This window comes from Mustela putorius, unplaced genomic scaffold, assembly GCF_011764305.1.
Source record: "Mustela putorius furo isolate JIRA1106 unplaced genomic scaffold, ASM1176430v1.1 tig00000095_pilon_pilon_pilon, whole genome shotgun sequence".
In the NCBI taxonomy this organism is placed as follows: domain Eukaryota; kingdom Metazoa; phylum Chordata; class Mammalia; order Carnivora; family Mustelidae; genus Mustela; species Mustela putorius.
Window position 1 is genome coordinate 29,940,156 of NW_025421280.1, and position 12,230 is coordinate 29,952,385.

The window sequence follows — 12,230 nt, forward strand, 5'->3', positions numbered from 1 at the left end:
AGAGGACCATGCGGTCCTCTCCACTTTCTTTTTATTTTTCTCTCCCAACCAACCTATCTTATCAATTCCATTTTTAGATTTATTTATTTATTTATTTATTTTTACTTCATAGACATAACTTTTACTTTTAATTCGTTCCCACTATTCTGGTTCTTTTTAATTATATATATATATATATAACTTTTTAACCTATTTACCATCACAATGAGATGTTCAGTGCTCAAATCCCATAATAACCTTTTTTTTTTTTTTAATTTTTTTTTTTTAAATTTTTTATTTTTTATAAACATATATTTTTATCCCCAGGGGTACAGGTCTGTGAATCAACAGGTTTACACACTTCACAGCACTCACCAAATCACATACCCTCCCCAATGTCCATAATCCCACCCCCTTCTCCCAAACCCCCTCCCCCCGGCAACCCTCAGTTTGTTTTGTGAGATTAAGGTCACTTATGCTTTGTCTCCCTCCCAATCCCATCTTGTTTCATTTATTCTTCTTCTACCCACTTAAGCCTCCATGTTGTATCACCACTTCCTCATATCAGGGAGATCATATGATAGTTGTCTTTCTCTGCTTGACTTATTTCGCTAAGCATGATACGCTCTAGTTCCATCCACGTTGTCGCAAATGGCAAGATTTCATTTCTTTGGATGGCTGCATAGTATTCCATTGTGTATATATACCACATCTTCTTGATCCATTCATCTGTTGATGGACATCTAGGTTCTTTCCATAGTTTGGCTATTGTGGACATTGCTGCTATAAACATTCGGGTGCATGTGCCCCTTTGGATCACTACATTTGTATCTTTAGGGTAAATACCCAATAGTGCAATTGCTGGGTCATAGGGCAGTTCTATTTTCAACATTTTGAGGAACCTCCATGCTGTTTTCCAGAGTGGCTGCACCAGCTTGCATTCCCACCAACAGTGTAGGAGGGTTCCCCTTTCTCCGCATCCTCGCCAGCATCTGTCATTTCCTGACTTGTTGATTTTAGCCATTCTGACTGGTGTGAGGTGATATCTCATTGTGGTTTTGATTTGTATTTCCCTGATGCCGAGTGATATGGAGCACTTTTTCATGTGTCTGTTCGCCATCTGGATGTCTTCTTTGCAGAAATGTCTGTTCATGTCCTCTGCCCATTTCTTGATTGGATTATTTGTTCTTTGGGTGTTGAGTTTGCTAAGTTCTTTATGGATTCTGGACACTAGTCCTTTATCTGATATGTCGTTTGCAAATATCTTCTCCCATTCTGTCAGTTGTCTTTTGATTTTGTTAACTGTTTCCTTTGCTGTGCAAAAGCTTTTGATCTTGATGAAATCCCAGTAGTTCATTTTTTCCCTTGCTTCCCTTGCCTTTGGCGTTGTTCCTAGGAAGATGTTGCTGCGGCAGAGGTCGAAGAGGTTGCTGCCCGTGTTCTCCTCAAGGATTTTGATGGATTCCTTTCGTACATTGAGGTCCTTCATCCATTTTGAGTCTATTTTTGTGTGTGGTGTAAGGGAATGGTCCAATTTCATTTTTCTGCATGTGGCTGTCCAATTTTCCCAGCACCATTTATTGAAAAGGCTGTCTTTTTTCCATTGGACATTCTTTCCTGCTTTGTCGAAGATTAGTTGACCATAGATTTGAGGGTCTATTTCTGGGCTCTTTATTCTGTTCCATTGATCTATGTGTCTGTTTTTGTGCCAGTACCATGCTGTCTTGATGATGACAGCTTTGTAATAGAGCCTGAAGTCCGGAATTGTGATGCCACCAACGTTGGCTTTCTTTTTCAATATCCCTTTGGCTATTCGAGGTCTTTTCTGGTTCCATATGAATTTTAGAATTATTTGTTCCATTTCTTTGAAAAAGATGGATGGTACTTTGATAGGAATTGCATTAAATGTGTAGATTGCTTTAGGTAGCATAGACATTTTCACAATATTTATTCTTCCAATCCAGGAGCATGGAACATTTTTCCATTTCTCTTTGTGTCTTCCTCAATTTCTTTCATGAGTACTTTATAGTTTTCTGAGTATAGATTCTGTGTCTCTTTGGTTAGGTTTATTCCTAGGTATCTTATGGTTTTGGATGCAATTGTAAATGGGATTGACTCCTTAATATCTCTTTCTTCTGTCTTGCTGTTGGTGTAGAGAAATGCAACTGATTTCTGTGCATTGATTTTATATCCTGACACTTTACTGAATTCCTGTATAAGTTCTAGCAGTTTTGGAGTGCAGTCTTTTGGGTTTTCCACATATAGTATCATATCATCTGCGAAGAGTGATAATTTGACTTCTTCTTTGCCGATTTGGATGCCTTTAATTTCCTTTTGTTGTCTGATTGCTGAGGCTAGGACCTCTAGTACGATGTTGAATAGCAGTGGTGATAATGGACATCCCTGCCGTGTTCCTGACCTTAGCGGAAAAGCTTTCAGTTTTTCTCCATTGAGAATGATATTTGCGGTGGGTTTTTCATAGATGGCTTTGATGATATTGAGGTATGTGCCCTCTATCCCTACACTTTGAAGAGTTTTGATCAGGAAGGGATGTTGTACTTTGTCAAATGCTTTTTCAGCATCTATTGAGAGTATCATATGGTTCTTGTTCTTTCTTTTATTGATGTGTTGTATCACATTGACTGATTTGCGGATGTTGAACCAACCTTGCAGCCCTGGAATAAATCCCACTTGGTCGTGGTGAATAATCCTTTTAATGTACTGTTGAATCCTATTGGCTAGTATTTTGTTGAGTATTTTCGCATCTGTGTTCATCAAGGATATCGGTCTATAGCTCTCTTTTTTGGTGGGATCCTTGTCTGGTTTTGGGATCAAGGTGATGCTGGCCTCATAAAATGAGTTTGGAAGTTTTCCTTCCATTTCTATTTTTTGGAACAGTTTCAGGAGAATAGGAATTAGTTCTTCTTTAAATGTTTGGTAGAATTCCCCCGGGAAGCCGTCTGGCCTTGGGCTTTTGTTTGTTTGGAGATTTTTAATGACTGTTTCAATCTCCTTACTGGTTATGGGTCTGTTCAGGCTTTCTATTTCTTCCTGGTTCAGTTGTGGTAGTTTATATGTTTCTAGGAATGCATCCATTTCTTCCAGATTGTCAAATTTATTGCCGTAGAGTTGCTCATAGTATGTTCTTATAATAGTTTGTATTTCTTTGGTGTTAGTTGTGATCTCTCCTCTTTCATTCATAATTTTATTTATTTGGGTCCTTTCTCTTTTCTTTTTGATAAGTCGGGCCAGGGGTTTATCAATTTTATTAATTCTTTCAAAGAACCAGCTCCTAGTTTCGTTGATTTGTTCTATTGTTTTTTTGGTTTCTATTTCATTGATTTCTGCTCTGATCTTTATGATTTCTCTTCTCCTGCTGGGCTTAGGGTTTCTTTCTTGTTCTTTCTCCAGCTCCTTTAGGTGTAGGGTTAGGTTGTGTACCTGAGACCTTTCTTGTTTCTTGAGAAAGGCTTGTAGCGCTATATATTTTCCTCTCAGGACTGCCTTTGTTGTGTCCCACAGATTTTGAACCGTTGTATTTTCATTATCATTTGTTTCCATGATTTTTTTCAATTCTTCTTTAATTTCCCGGTTGACCCATTCATTCTTTAGAAGGATACTGTTTAGTCTCCATTTATTTGGGTTCTTTCCAAACTTCCTTTTGTGGTTGAGTTCTAGCTTTAGAGCATTGTGGTCTGAAAATATGCAGGGAATGATCCCAATCTTTTGATACCGGTTGAGTCCTGATTTAGGACCGAGGATGTGATCTATTCTGGAGAATGTTCCATGTGCACTAGAGAAGAATGTGTATTCTGTTGCTTTGGGGTGAAATATTCTGAATATATCTGTGATGTCCATCTGGTCCAGTGTGTCGTTTAAGGCCTTTATTTCCTTGCTGATCTTTTGCTTGGATGACCTGTCCATTTCAGTGAGGGGAGTGTTAAAGTCCCCTACTATCATTGTATTATTGTTGATGTGTTTCTTTGATTTTGTTATTAATTGGTTTATATAGTTGGCTGCTCCCACATTGGGGGCATAGATATTTAAAATTGTTAAATCTTCTTGTTGGACAGACCCTTTGAGTATGATATAGTGTCCTTCCTCATCTCTTATTATAGTCTTTGGCTTAAAATCTAATTGATCTGATATAAGGATTGCCACTCCTGCTTTCTTCTGATGTCCATTAGCATGGTAAATTCTTTTCCACCCCCTCACTTTAAATCTGGAGGTGTCTTCGGGCTTGAAATGTGTTTCTTGGAGGCAACATATAGATGGGTTTTGTTTTTTTATCCATTCTGATACTCTGTGTCTTTTGACAGGGGCATTTAGCCCATTCACATTCAGGGTAACTATTGAGAGATATGAATTTAGTGCCATTGTATTGCCTGTAAGGTGACTGTTACTGTATATGGTCTCTGTTCCTTTCTGATCTACCACTTGTAGGCTCTCTCTTTGCTTAGAGGACCCCTTTCAATATTTCCTGTAGAGCTGGTTTGGTATTTGCAAATTCTTTCAGTTGTTGTTTGTCCTGGAAGCTTTTAATCTCTCCTTCTATTTTCAATGATAGCCTAGCTGGATATAATATTCTTGGCTGCATGTTTTTCTCGTTTAGTGCTCTGAAAATATCATGCCAGCTCTTTCTGGCCTGCCAGGTCTCTGTGGATAAGTCAGCTGCCAATCTAATATTTTTACCATTGTATGTTACAGACTTCTTTTCCCGGGCTGCTTTCAGGATTTTCTCTTTGTCATTGAGACTTGTAAATTTTACTATTAGGTGACGGGGTGTGGGCCTATTCTTATTGATTTTGAGGGGCATTCTCTGAACCTCCTGAATTTTGATGCTCGTTCCCTTTGCCATATTGGGGAAATTCTCCCCAATAATTCTCTCCAGGATACCTTCTGCTCCCCTCTCACTTTCTTCTTCTTCTGGAATCCCAATTATTCTAATGTTGTTTCGTCTTATGGTGTCACTTATCTCTCGAATTCTCCCCTCGTGGTCCAGTAGCTGTTTGTCCCTCTTTTGCTCAGCTTCTTTATTCTCTGTCATTTGGTCTTCTATATCACTAATTCTTTCTTCTGCCTCATTTATCCTAGCAGTGAGAGCCTCCATTTTTGATTGCATCTCATTAATAGCTTTTTTGATTTCACCTTGGTTAGATTTTAGTTCTTTTATTTCTCCAGAAAGGGCTTTTATATCTCTCGAGAGGGTTTCTCTAATATCTTCCATGCCTTTTTCGAGCCCGGCTAGAACCTTGAGAATTGTCATTCTGAACTCTAGATCTGACATATTACCGATGTCTGTATTGATTAGGTCCCTAGCCTTCGGTACTGCCTCTTGTTCTTTTTTTTGTGTTGAATTTTTACGTCTTGTCATTTTGTCCAGATAAGAGTAAATGAAGGGGCAAGTAAAATACTAAAAGGGTGGCACACAACCCCAGGAAAATATGCTTTAACCAAATTAGAAGAGATCCCAAAATCGTGAGTGGGGAGAAAGGGGATAAAAAGAGGTTCAAAAAAAGGAAGAAAGAAAAAAAAAAAAAAAACAAAAAGAAAAAAAAAAAAAAAAAGAAAAGAAAAGAAAAGAGATTTTTTTAAAAAAAGAATACACCTAAGAAAAAAATGTAAAAAAGAAAAAAAAATATATATATATAGATAAACTAGTATAAAATCGTTTTAAAAAAGTAAAAGGTAACAGTTAAAAAAAAAAATTTTACCCGAGAGGCGAGAAAAAAAAAAAAAAAATGAAAAAGAAAAAATTAAATTAACTGCAAGACTAAAAAAAATCACAGGAAAAAAGCCATGAGTTCTGTGCTTGGCTTTCTCCTCCTCTGGAATTCTGCTGCTCTCCTTGGTATTGAAACCGCACTCCTTGGTAGGTGAACTTGGTCTTGGCTGGATTTCTTGTTGATCTTCTGGGGGAGGGGCCTGTTGTAGTGATTCTCAAGTGTCTTTGCCCCAGGCGGAATTACGCCGCCCTTACCCAGGGCCGGGGTTTGCTTTCAGGAGCTTTTGTTCCCTGAGCGCTTTCCGTAGAGTTCCAGAGGACGGGAATACAAATGGCGGCCTCCTGGTCCGGCCCGGAGGAGCCGAGAGCCCAGGGCCGCACTCCTCAGTGCGCGCTCAGAGAACAGCACCCAGTTACTCCCGTCTGCCTGACCTCCGGCCGCGCTCCGAGCTCACCGAGCCTACGACCGGTTCAAGGTAACACGGAGCTGCGAGCTTACTGTCGGCTCTGTCTCTGTAGCCGGCTTTCCCGTTCCAATACCCGCAAGCTCTGCGACACTCAGACACCCCCGATCCTTCTGTGACCCTGCGGGACCTGAGGCCACGCTGACCCCGCGTGGGCTTCGCCCCGGTTTAGCCTCTGGAGCGATGTCCCTCAGCGGAACAGACTTTTAAAAGTCCTGATTTTGTGCGCGGTTGCTCCGCCGCTTGCCGGGAGCCGGCCCCTCCCCCCGGGGTCTATCTTCCCGTCGCTTTGGATTCACTTCTCCGCCGGTCCTACCTTTCAGAAAGTGGTTGTTTTTCTGTTTCCAGAATTGCTGTTTTTCTTCTCTTCGATCTGCCGATGGATTTTCAGGTGTTTGCAATCTTTAGATAAGGTATCTAGCTGATCTCCGGCTAGCTGAAGCAGTCTCAGCTTGCTACTTCTCCGCCATCTTGACTCCTCCCCTATTTATTTATTTATTTTTAACGATTTTTATTTATTTATTTGACAGACAGAGATCACAAGTAGGCAGAGAGGCAGGCAGGGAGAGGGGAAGGGAAACAGGCTCCCCGCTGAGCAGAGAGCCTGACGTGGGGCTAGATCCCAGGACCCTGAGATCATGACCTGAGCGAAGGCAGAGGCTTAACCCACTGAACCACCCAGGCGCCCCAACATTTTTAGAATTAAAAAAAAAAAAACATTTTCTTTTTTTTTTTTATAGGGGAAGGGAGGGAAAAAGGAAACAATTTTATTTATTTTAAAATTTTTTCAATTTATTTATTTTCAGAAAAACAGTATTCATTATTTTTTCACCACATCCAGTGCTCCATGCAATCCGTGCCCTCTATAATACCAAACACCTGGTACCCCGACCTCCCAACCCCTGCCACTTCAAACCCCTCAGATTGTTTTTCAGAGTCCATAGTCTCTCATGATTCACCTCCCCTTCCAATTTAGCCCAACTCCCTTCTCCTCTCTAACACCCCTTATCCTCCATGATTTTTGTTATGCTTCACAAATAAGTGAAACCATATGATAATTGACTCTCTCTGCTTGATTTATTTCACTCAGCATCATCTCTTCCAGTCCCATCCATGTTGCTACAAAAGTTGGGTATTCATCCTTTCTGATGGAGGCATAATACTCCATAGTGTATATGGACCACATCTTCCTTATCCATTCGTCCGTTGAAGGGCATCTTTTGGCGACCGTGGCCATTGCTGCTATAAACATTGGGGTACAGATGGCCCTTTTTTTCACGACATCTGTATTCTTGGGGGTAAATACCCAAGAGTGCAATGGCAGGGTAAAGGGAAGTTCTATTTTTAAATTCTTGAGGAATCTCCACACTATTCTCCAAAGAGGCTGCATCAACTTGCATTCCCACCAACAGTGGAAGAAGGTTCCCCCTTCTCCACATCCTCTCCAACACATGTTGTTTCCTGTTTTGTTAATTTTGGCCTTTCTAACTGCTATAAGGTGATATCTCAATGTGGTTTTAATTTGCATCTCCCTGAGGGCTAGTGATGATGAACATTTTTTTAGGTATCTGATACCATTTGTATGTCTTCATTGGAGAAGTGTCTGTTCATATCTTCTGCCCATTTTTTGATATGTTTGCCCGTTTCATGTGTGTTGAGTTTAAGGAGTTCATTATAGATCCTGGATATCAACCTTTTGTCCTTACTGTCATTTTCATGTATCTTCTCCCATTCCGTGGGTTGCCTTTTTGTTTTCTTGACTGTTTCCTTTGCAGAAGCTTTCCAAAAGCAGAAGCTTTTGATTTTGATGAAGTTCCAAAAGTTTATTTTCCCTTTTGTTTCTTTTGCCTTTGGAAACATATCTTGAAAGAAGTTTCTGTGGCTGATATCGAAGAGGCTACTGCCTATGTTCTCCTCTAGGATTCTGATGGATTCCTGTCTCACTTTGAGGTCTTTTATCCATTTTGAGTTTATCTTTGTGTACGCTGTAAGAGAATGGTCGAGTTTCATTCTTTTACTTATAGCTGTCCAGTTTTCCCAGCACCATTTATTGAAGAGACTGTCTTTTTTCCACTGTATATTTTTTCCTGTTTTGTCGAAGATTAATTGCCCATAGAGTTGAGGGTCCATATTTGGGCTCTCTCCTCTGTTCCACTGGTCTATGTGTCTGTTTTTATGCCCGTACCATGCTGTCTTGGTGATCACAGCTTTGTGATAAAGCTTGAAATCAGGTAAACCCCAACCAAACAAAATGCCTTGAGCAAGACATACCTCAGCTTTTGATACATTTGCCAAATGATTAGGAATTTCATACTAGTAAATTTAGAGCTGTCATTTCATCCCTTATTGTCAAGCATTTGTTACTTATAAAAAATATATTTAGATTTTTTTTGCACTATTTTAATGATTTAGGAATAAAAAAGTAAACAGATTCTTCCCTGTAGCTTCCAGAATGAACCAAATCTTGCAAACATTTTTTTAGCCCAATGAGAACCATTTCAGAGTTTTAACCCCTTGAATTGTCAGAGCATAAATGTGCTTTAAACACTAATTTAGTCATTTTACGTTGGTATTAGGAACTGAATAAAAACACTTGTTCAATAAAATTTTGCTCAGGAAGCTAAGCCTAAGCAACCTTAGGAACTTGTTCTTTCCTATGACAATTGGCCACATAGAGTCTCCTTCACAAAGAATGTTTTCAGAGCCCTCTTTACATCTTTGTTCCTCAGGCTGTAGATGAAGGGGTTCAGCATGGGTGTGACCACAGTGTACATCACCGAGGCTACTGCACTTGCATGGGAGGTCTGGGTAGCTGCAGAGCTAAGGTACACTCCTAGGCTTGTACAATAAAATAAGGAGACAACAGAAAGGTGAGATGCACAGGTGGAAAATGCTTTATACTTGCCCTGAGCTGATGATATTCCACATAAGGAGGAAACAATCTTAGAATAAGAGTAAAGGATACCAGCAAAAGGACCAACACCCAGAAAGACAGCTGCAAAATACATCACCAAATTATTAAGAAAGGTATCAGAACAGGCAAGTTGGATCATCTGATTGAGTTCACAGAAATAGTGGGGGATTTTTACCTCTGTACAGAAGGATAGCCGCAACACCATTAAGGTTTGTAACAGGGAATGCAGGATACACATGATCCAGGACATCAGAACCAGCAGTCCACAGAGCTGAGAGTTCATGATGATCATGTAGTGTAGGGGGTGACAGATGGCCACATAGCGATCATAGGCCATCACGGCCAGAAGACAGATATCCAAAACAGCAAAGAGTATGAAAAAATAAATCTGTGTGACACAGCCTGCATAGGTTATGACTTCACTTTCTGTCTGTATATTCATCAGCATCTTAGGGACAGTGGTGGAAGTGGAAGAGATGTCTACAAAGGAGAGGTTGGCCAGGAAGAAGTACATGGGGGTGTGGAGGTGGGAGTCAAAGTGGATGGCTAGGATGATGAGCAGGTTTCCACACACAGTGATCAGGTACATGGAGAAGAAAAGCCCAAATATGAGGGGTTGCAGTTCTGGTTCCTCTGAAAATCCCAGAAGAAGAAACTCTGAAATTTGTGTATTATTGCTGGGTTTCATGTGGTGGAGGTGACTTCAAGGATAGAGGCAAATAGCATGATTAATTTTCACACAGTTGTATTACTCACAGCATTAAAATGTTACCTTTAATTTTGTAGTCTAAATGTTTATTTTAATATTTTGTACATAGATATGATACAATTCAGGGGATCCCCTGTATTACAATAGTTATGGGATTTTTGTTTCAGTCACTTAATTGACAAAAGGCCATGTATTCCACACTTTTAATTAAAAAAAAATTACCAAATCCCAGAAATGCAAATTACATCCTGGCCGTGATTTAGACATTTTCTAGGTGATGAGTATAGGGTGCTAAAAAACAAAATTCCCTATCACTCAATAATGGAGAAGGAATACATTAACAAATAAGAAAATAAATAGCATTTCAGAGGGTGGCAGATGGTATGAAGAAAAGGAAAACAAGGATAAAGCAGAGTGAATAGGGAATGCTATTTTCTTGGGTATGTAAACCAATTCTGTGAACAAGGTGACTTTGGAACAAAAATCTGAAGTAAGAGACAGAGGCAGATCAAGAATTATGGGGTAAGTGTGTGCCCAGCAGAGGAAATGATGAGGGCAAAGGCCTCAAGTAAGGTACTTCTTTCCAATGCTCAAATCAAAAATGCAAAGCCAGTGCTACAAGGGGAATGAGCAGGAGAGAGCCTGTGGAGGAAAGTCGTCAGACACACTGAGGAGAGAAATGACCTCTCTGCTAACTCTGAAACCTCAAGGCACAGGGGCCTCCTTGTCCACACTGCCTCTCCCACTGTATTCCTCGTTTTGCAAAGGCATCTCATGAATTGAACCAAATCGCCTTCTTAGTGGACTCTCTTGATTGAATTCTGGCCCCTGTGGATGTCACCTTGGGAGTTGTCAGTCCTGGCACCTTGTTGTGGGGACTGCTCACACTCTACAAGACACACACACACACACACCCCACCATCCTTTCCTGGCTGTGTTATTCCCTTGTCTTTCTCTGCCCCTGCCATCTTGATTATGCCAGGAATGGATCCAACCCACATAGGCCAGATGAGTGACTTTTCCCTTACAAAACGCAAAGTTGCCAATTCTTAAACCTCCAATGGATAAATAATATATTTAAATATTAAAATATATGCCTATATATATATATATATATATATATTCTCAAAATTGAGCAATGGGTTAAACAAACACTCCACAAAAGGAAGTGTACGTAACACACCAAAAGTTGAGCACTTTCACATCAAGCATAGAAGGCTTATTTTTTTAAATTTTTTTTCACTTATTTATTTTCAGCATAACAGTATCATTATTTTTTTCACCACACCCACTGCTCCATGCAATCCGTGCCCTCTATAATACCCACCACCTGGTACCCCGACCTCCCCCCCACCCCACTTCAAACCCCTCAGATTGTTTTTCAGAGTCCATAGTCTCCTGCATCATTTCTGGCCAATTCATTTCTATGTGGTCTGATAGGGGATGAGGTCGGTCCCTTTATCCCTTCTCTATATGGCATATTTTATTGAGATTCTTGAGATTTGGGTATAGATCTCTCTTTTATGAACCCAGTGGGCACACTCTAATCCTCATTCTGGATTTCACCCAATGTGCAAAGGGGTCCATAGACCATGCTCTACACTCCTGTCCACACCATGACAATTCTATCTTTTCGTACTAAATAATTTTCTTCACATCATTTTGTCTGCGGATATCATTTCATACACACATTTATTTCATTGTGTCGTGTCCTCATTGTGAGGGTTCATGATTCAAAAGTGCAAGGACTTTGCCTTCTTTGTTCGTTTATGTTTTTTTTCACCAAGTTTTGTGAATATATGTGTTTAATGTAAAAATCCCTTTGAATGTGGATAGGTATAGAATGAACAGAATGAAGGGATCACAAAACCAGGTTAAAATGTAAATTGAGCCATTTCAAAAACACCTATTCTAGGCAAAACTGCATGAAAAACCAAAATGAACTAAAATAGAATACAAAATAGCAATAATTAATGATGTCAATATGGGTTAATAATTAAATTGTAGAAGTACTAGACACAAAAGAATATAATATATATGTTCCTAGAATGCTCAGTATTTACTTGTTAAATGAGTTAGAAATCAGGTCTCAATGTATAAGGACATTTACCACATGGTGAGGTTGTATTTTAGTTTTCTTGGAAAAGGTTGAATTTCTCAGTAAATGATGGCATAAAGGGTATCTGTCTGGAAAAATATGAAATCTGTCCCTTCCCTCAGACCTTAACAAAAACCCACAGGGCTTATGACCTCAGGGTAAGTGTAACCAAACAATATAGTAGGACATCAATAAAACTACATATAAAAGTTACAGATGGGCAACACCACTAAATAAAGCAAGAAATTCAGAATTAGGAAGGTAGACATATTTACATAAAATGTAAAGATTTAATGGTCAAAATATATTCCAAATGTCAATTGAGAAACAATGATCAGAGG

General features: G+C 39.6%; 1 protein-coding gene across 1 annotated transcript; it reads right to left on the minus strand.

The window, feature by feature from the left end:
- Positions 1 to 8,822: 8,822 nt before the first annotated feature.
- Positions 8,823 to 9,770, minus strand: LOC101694242 (olfactory receptor-like protein OLF4). Its single transcript, XM_004761202.1, has one exon. The coding sequence runs from the start codon at positions 9,768 to 9,770 to the stop codon at positions 8,823 to 8,825; it is 948 nt and encodes a 315-aa protein (XP_004761259.1).
- Between the last annotated feature and the right edge of the window lie 2,460 nt (positions 9,771 to 12,230).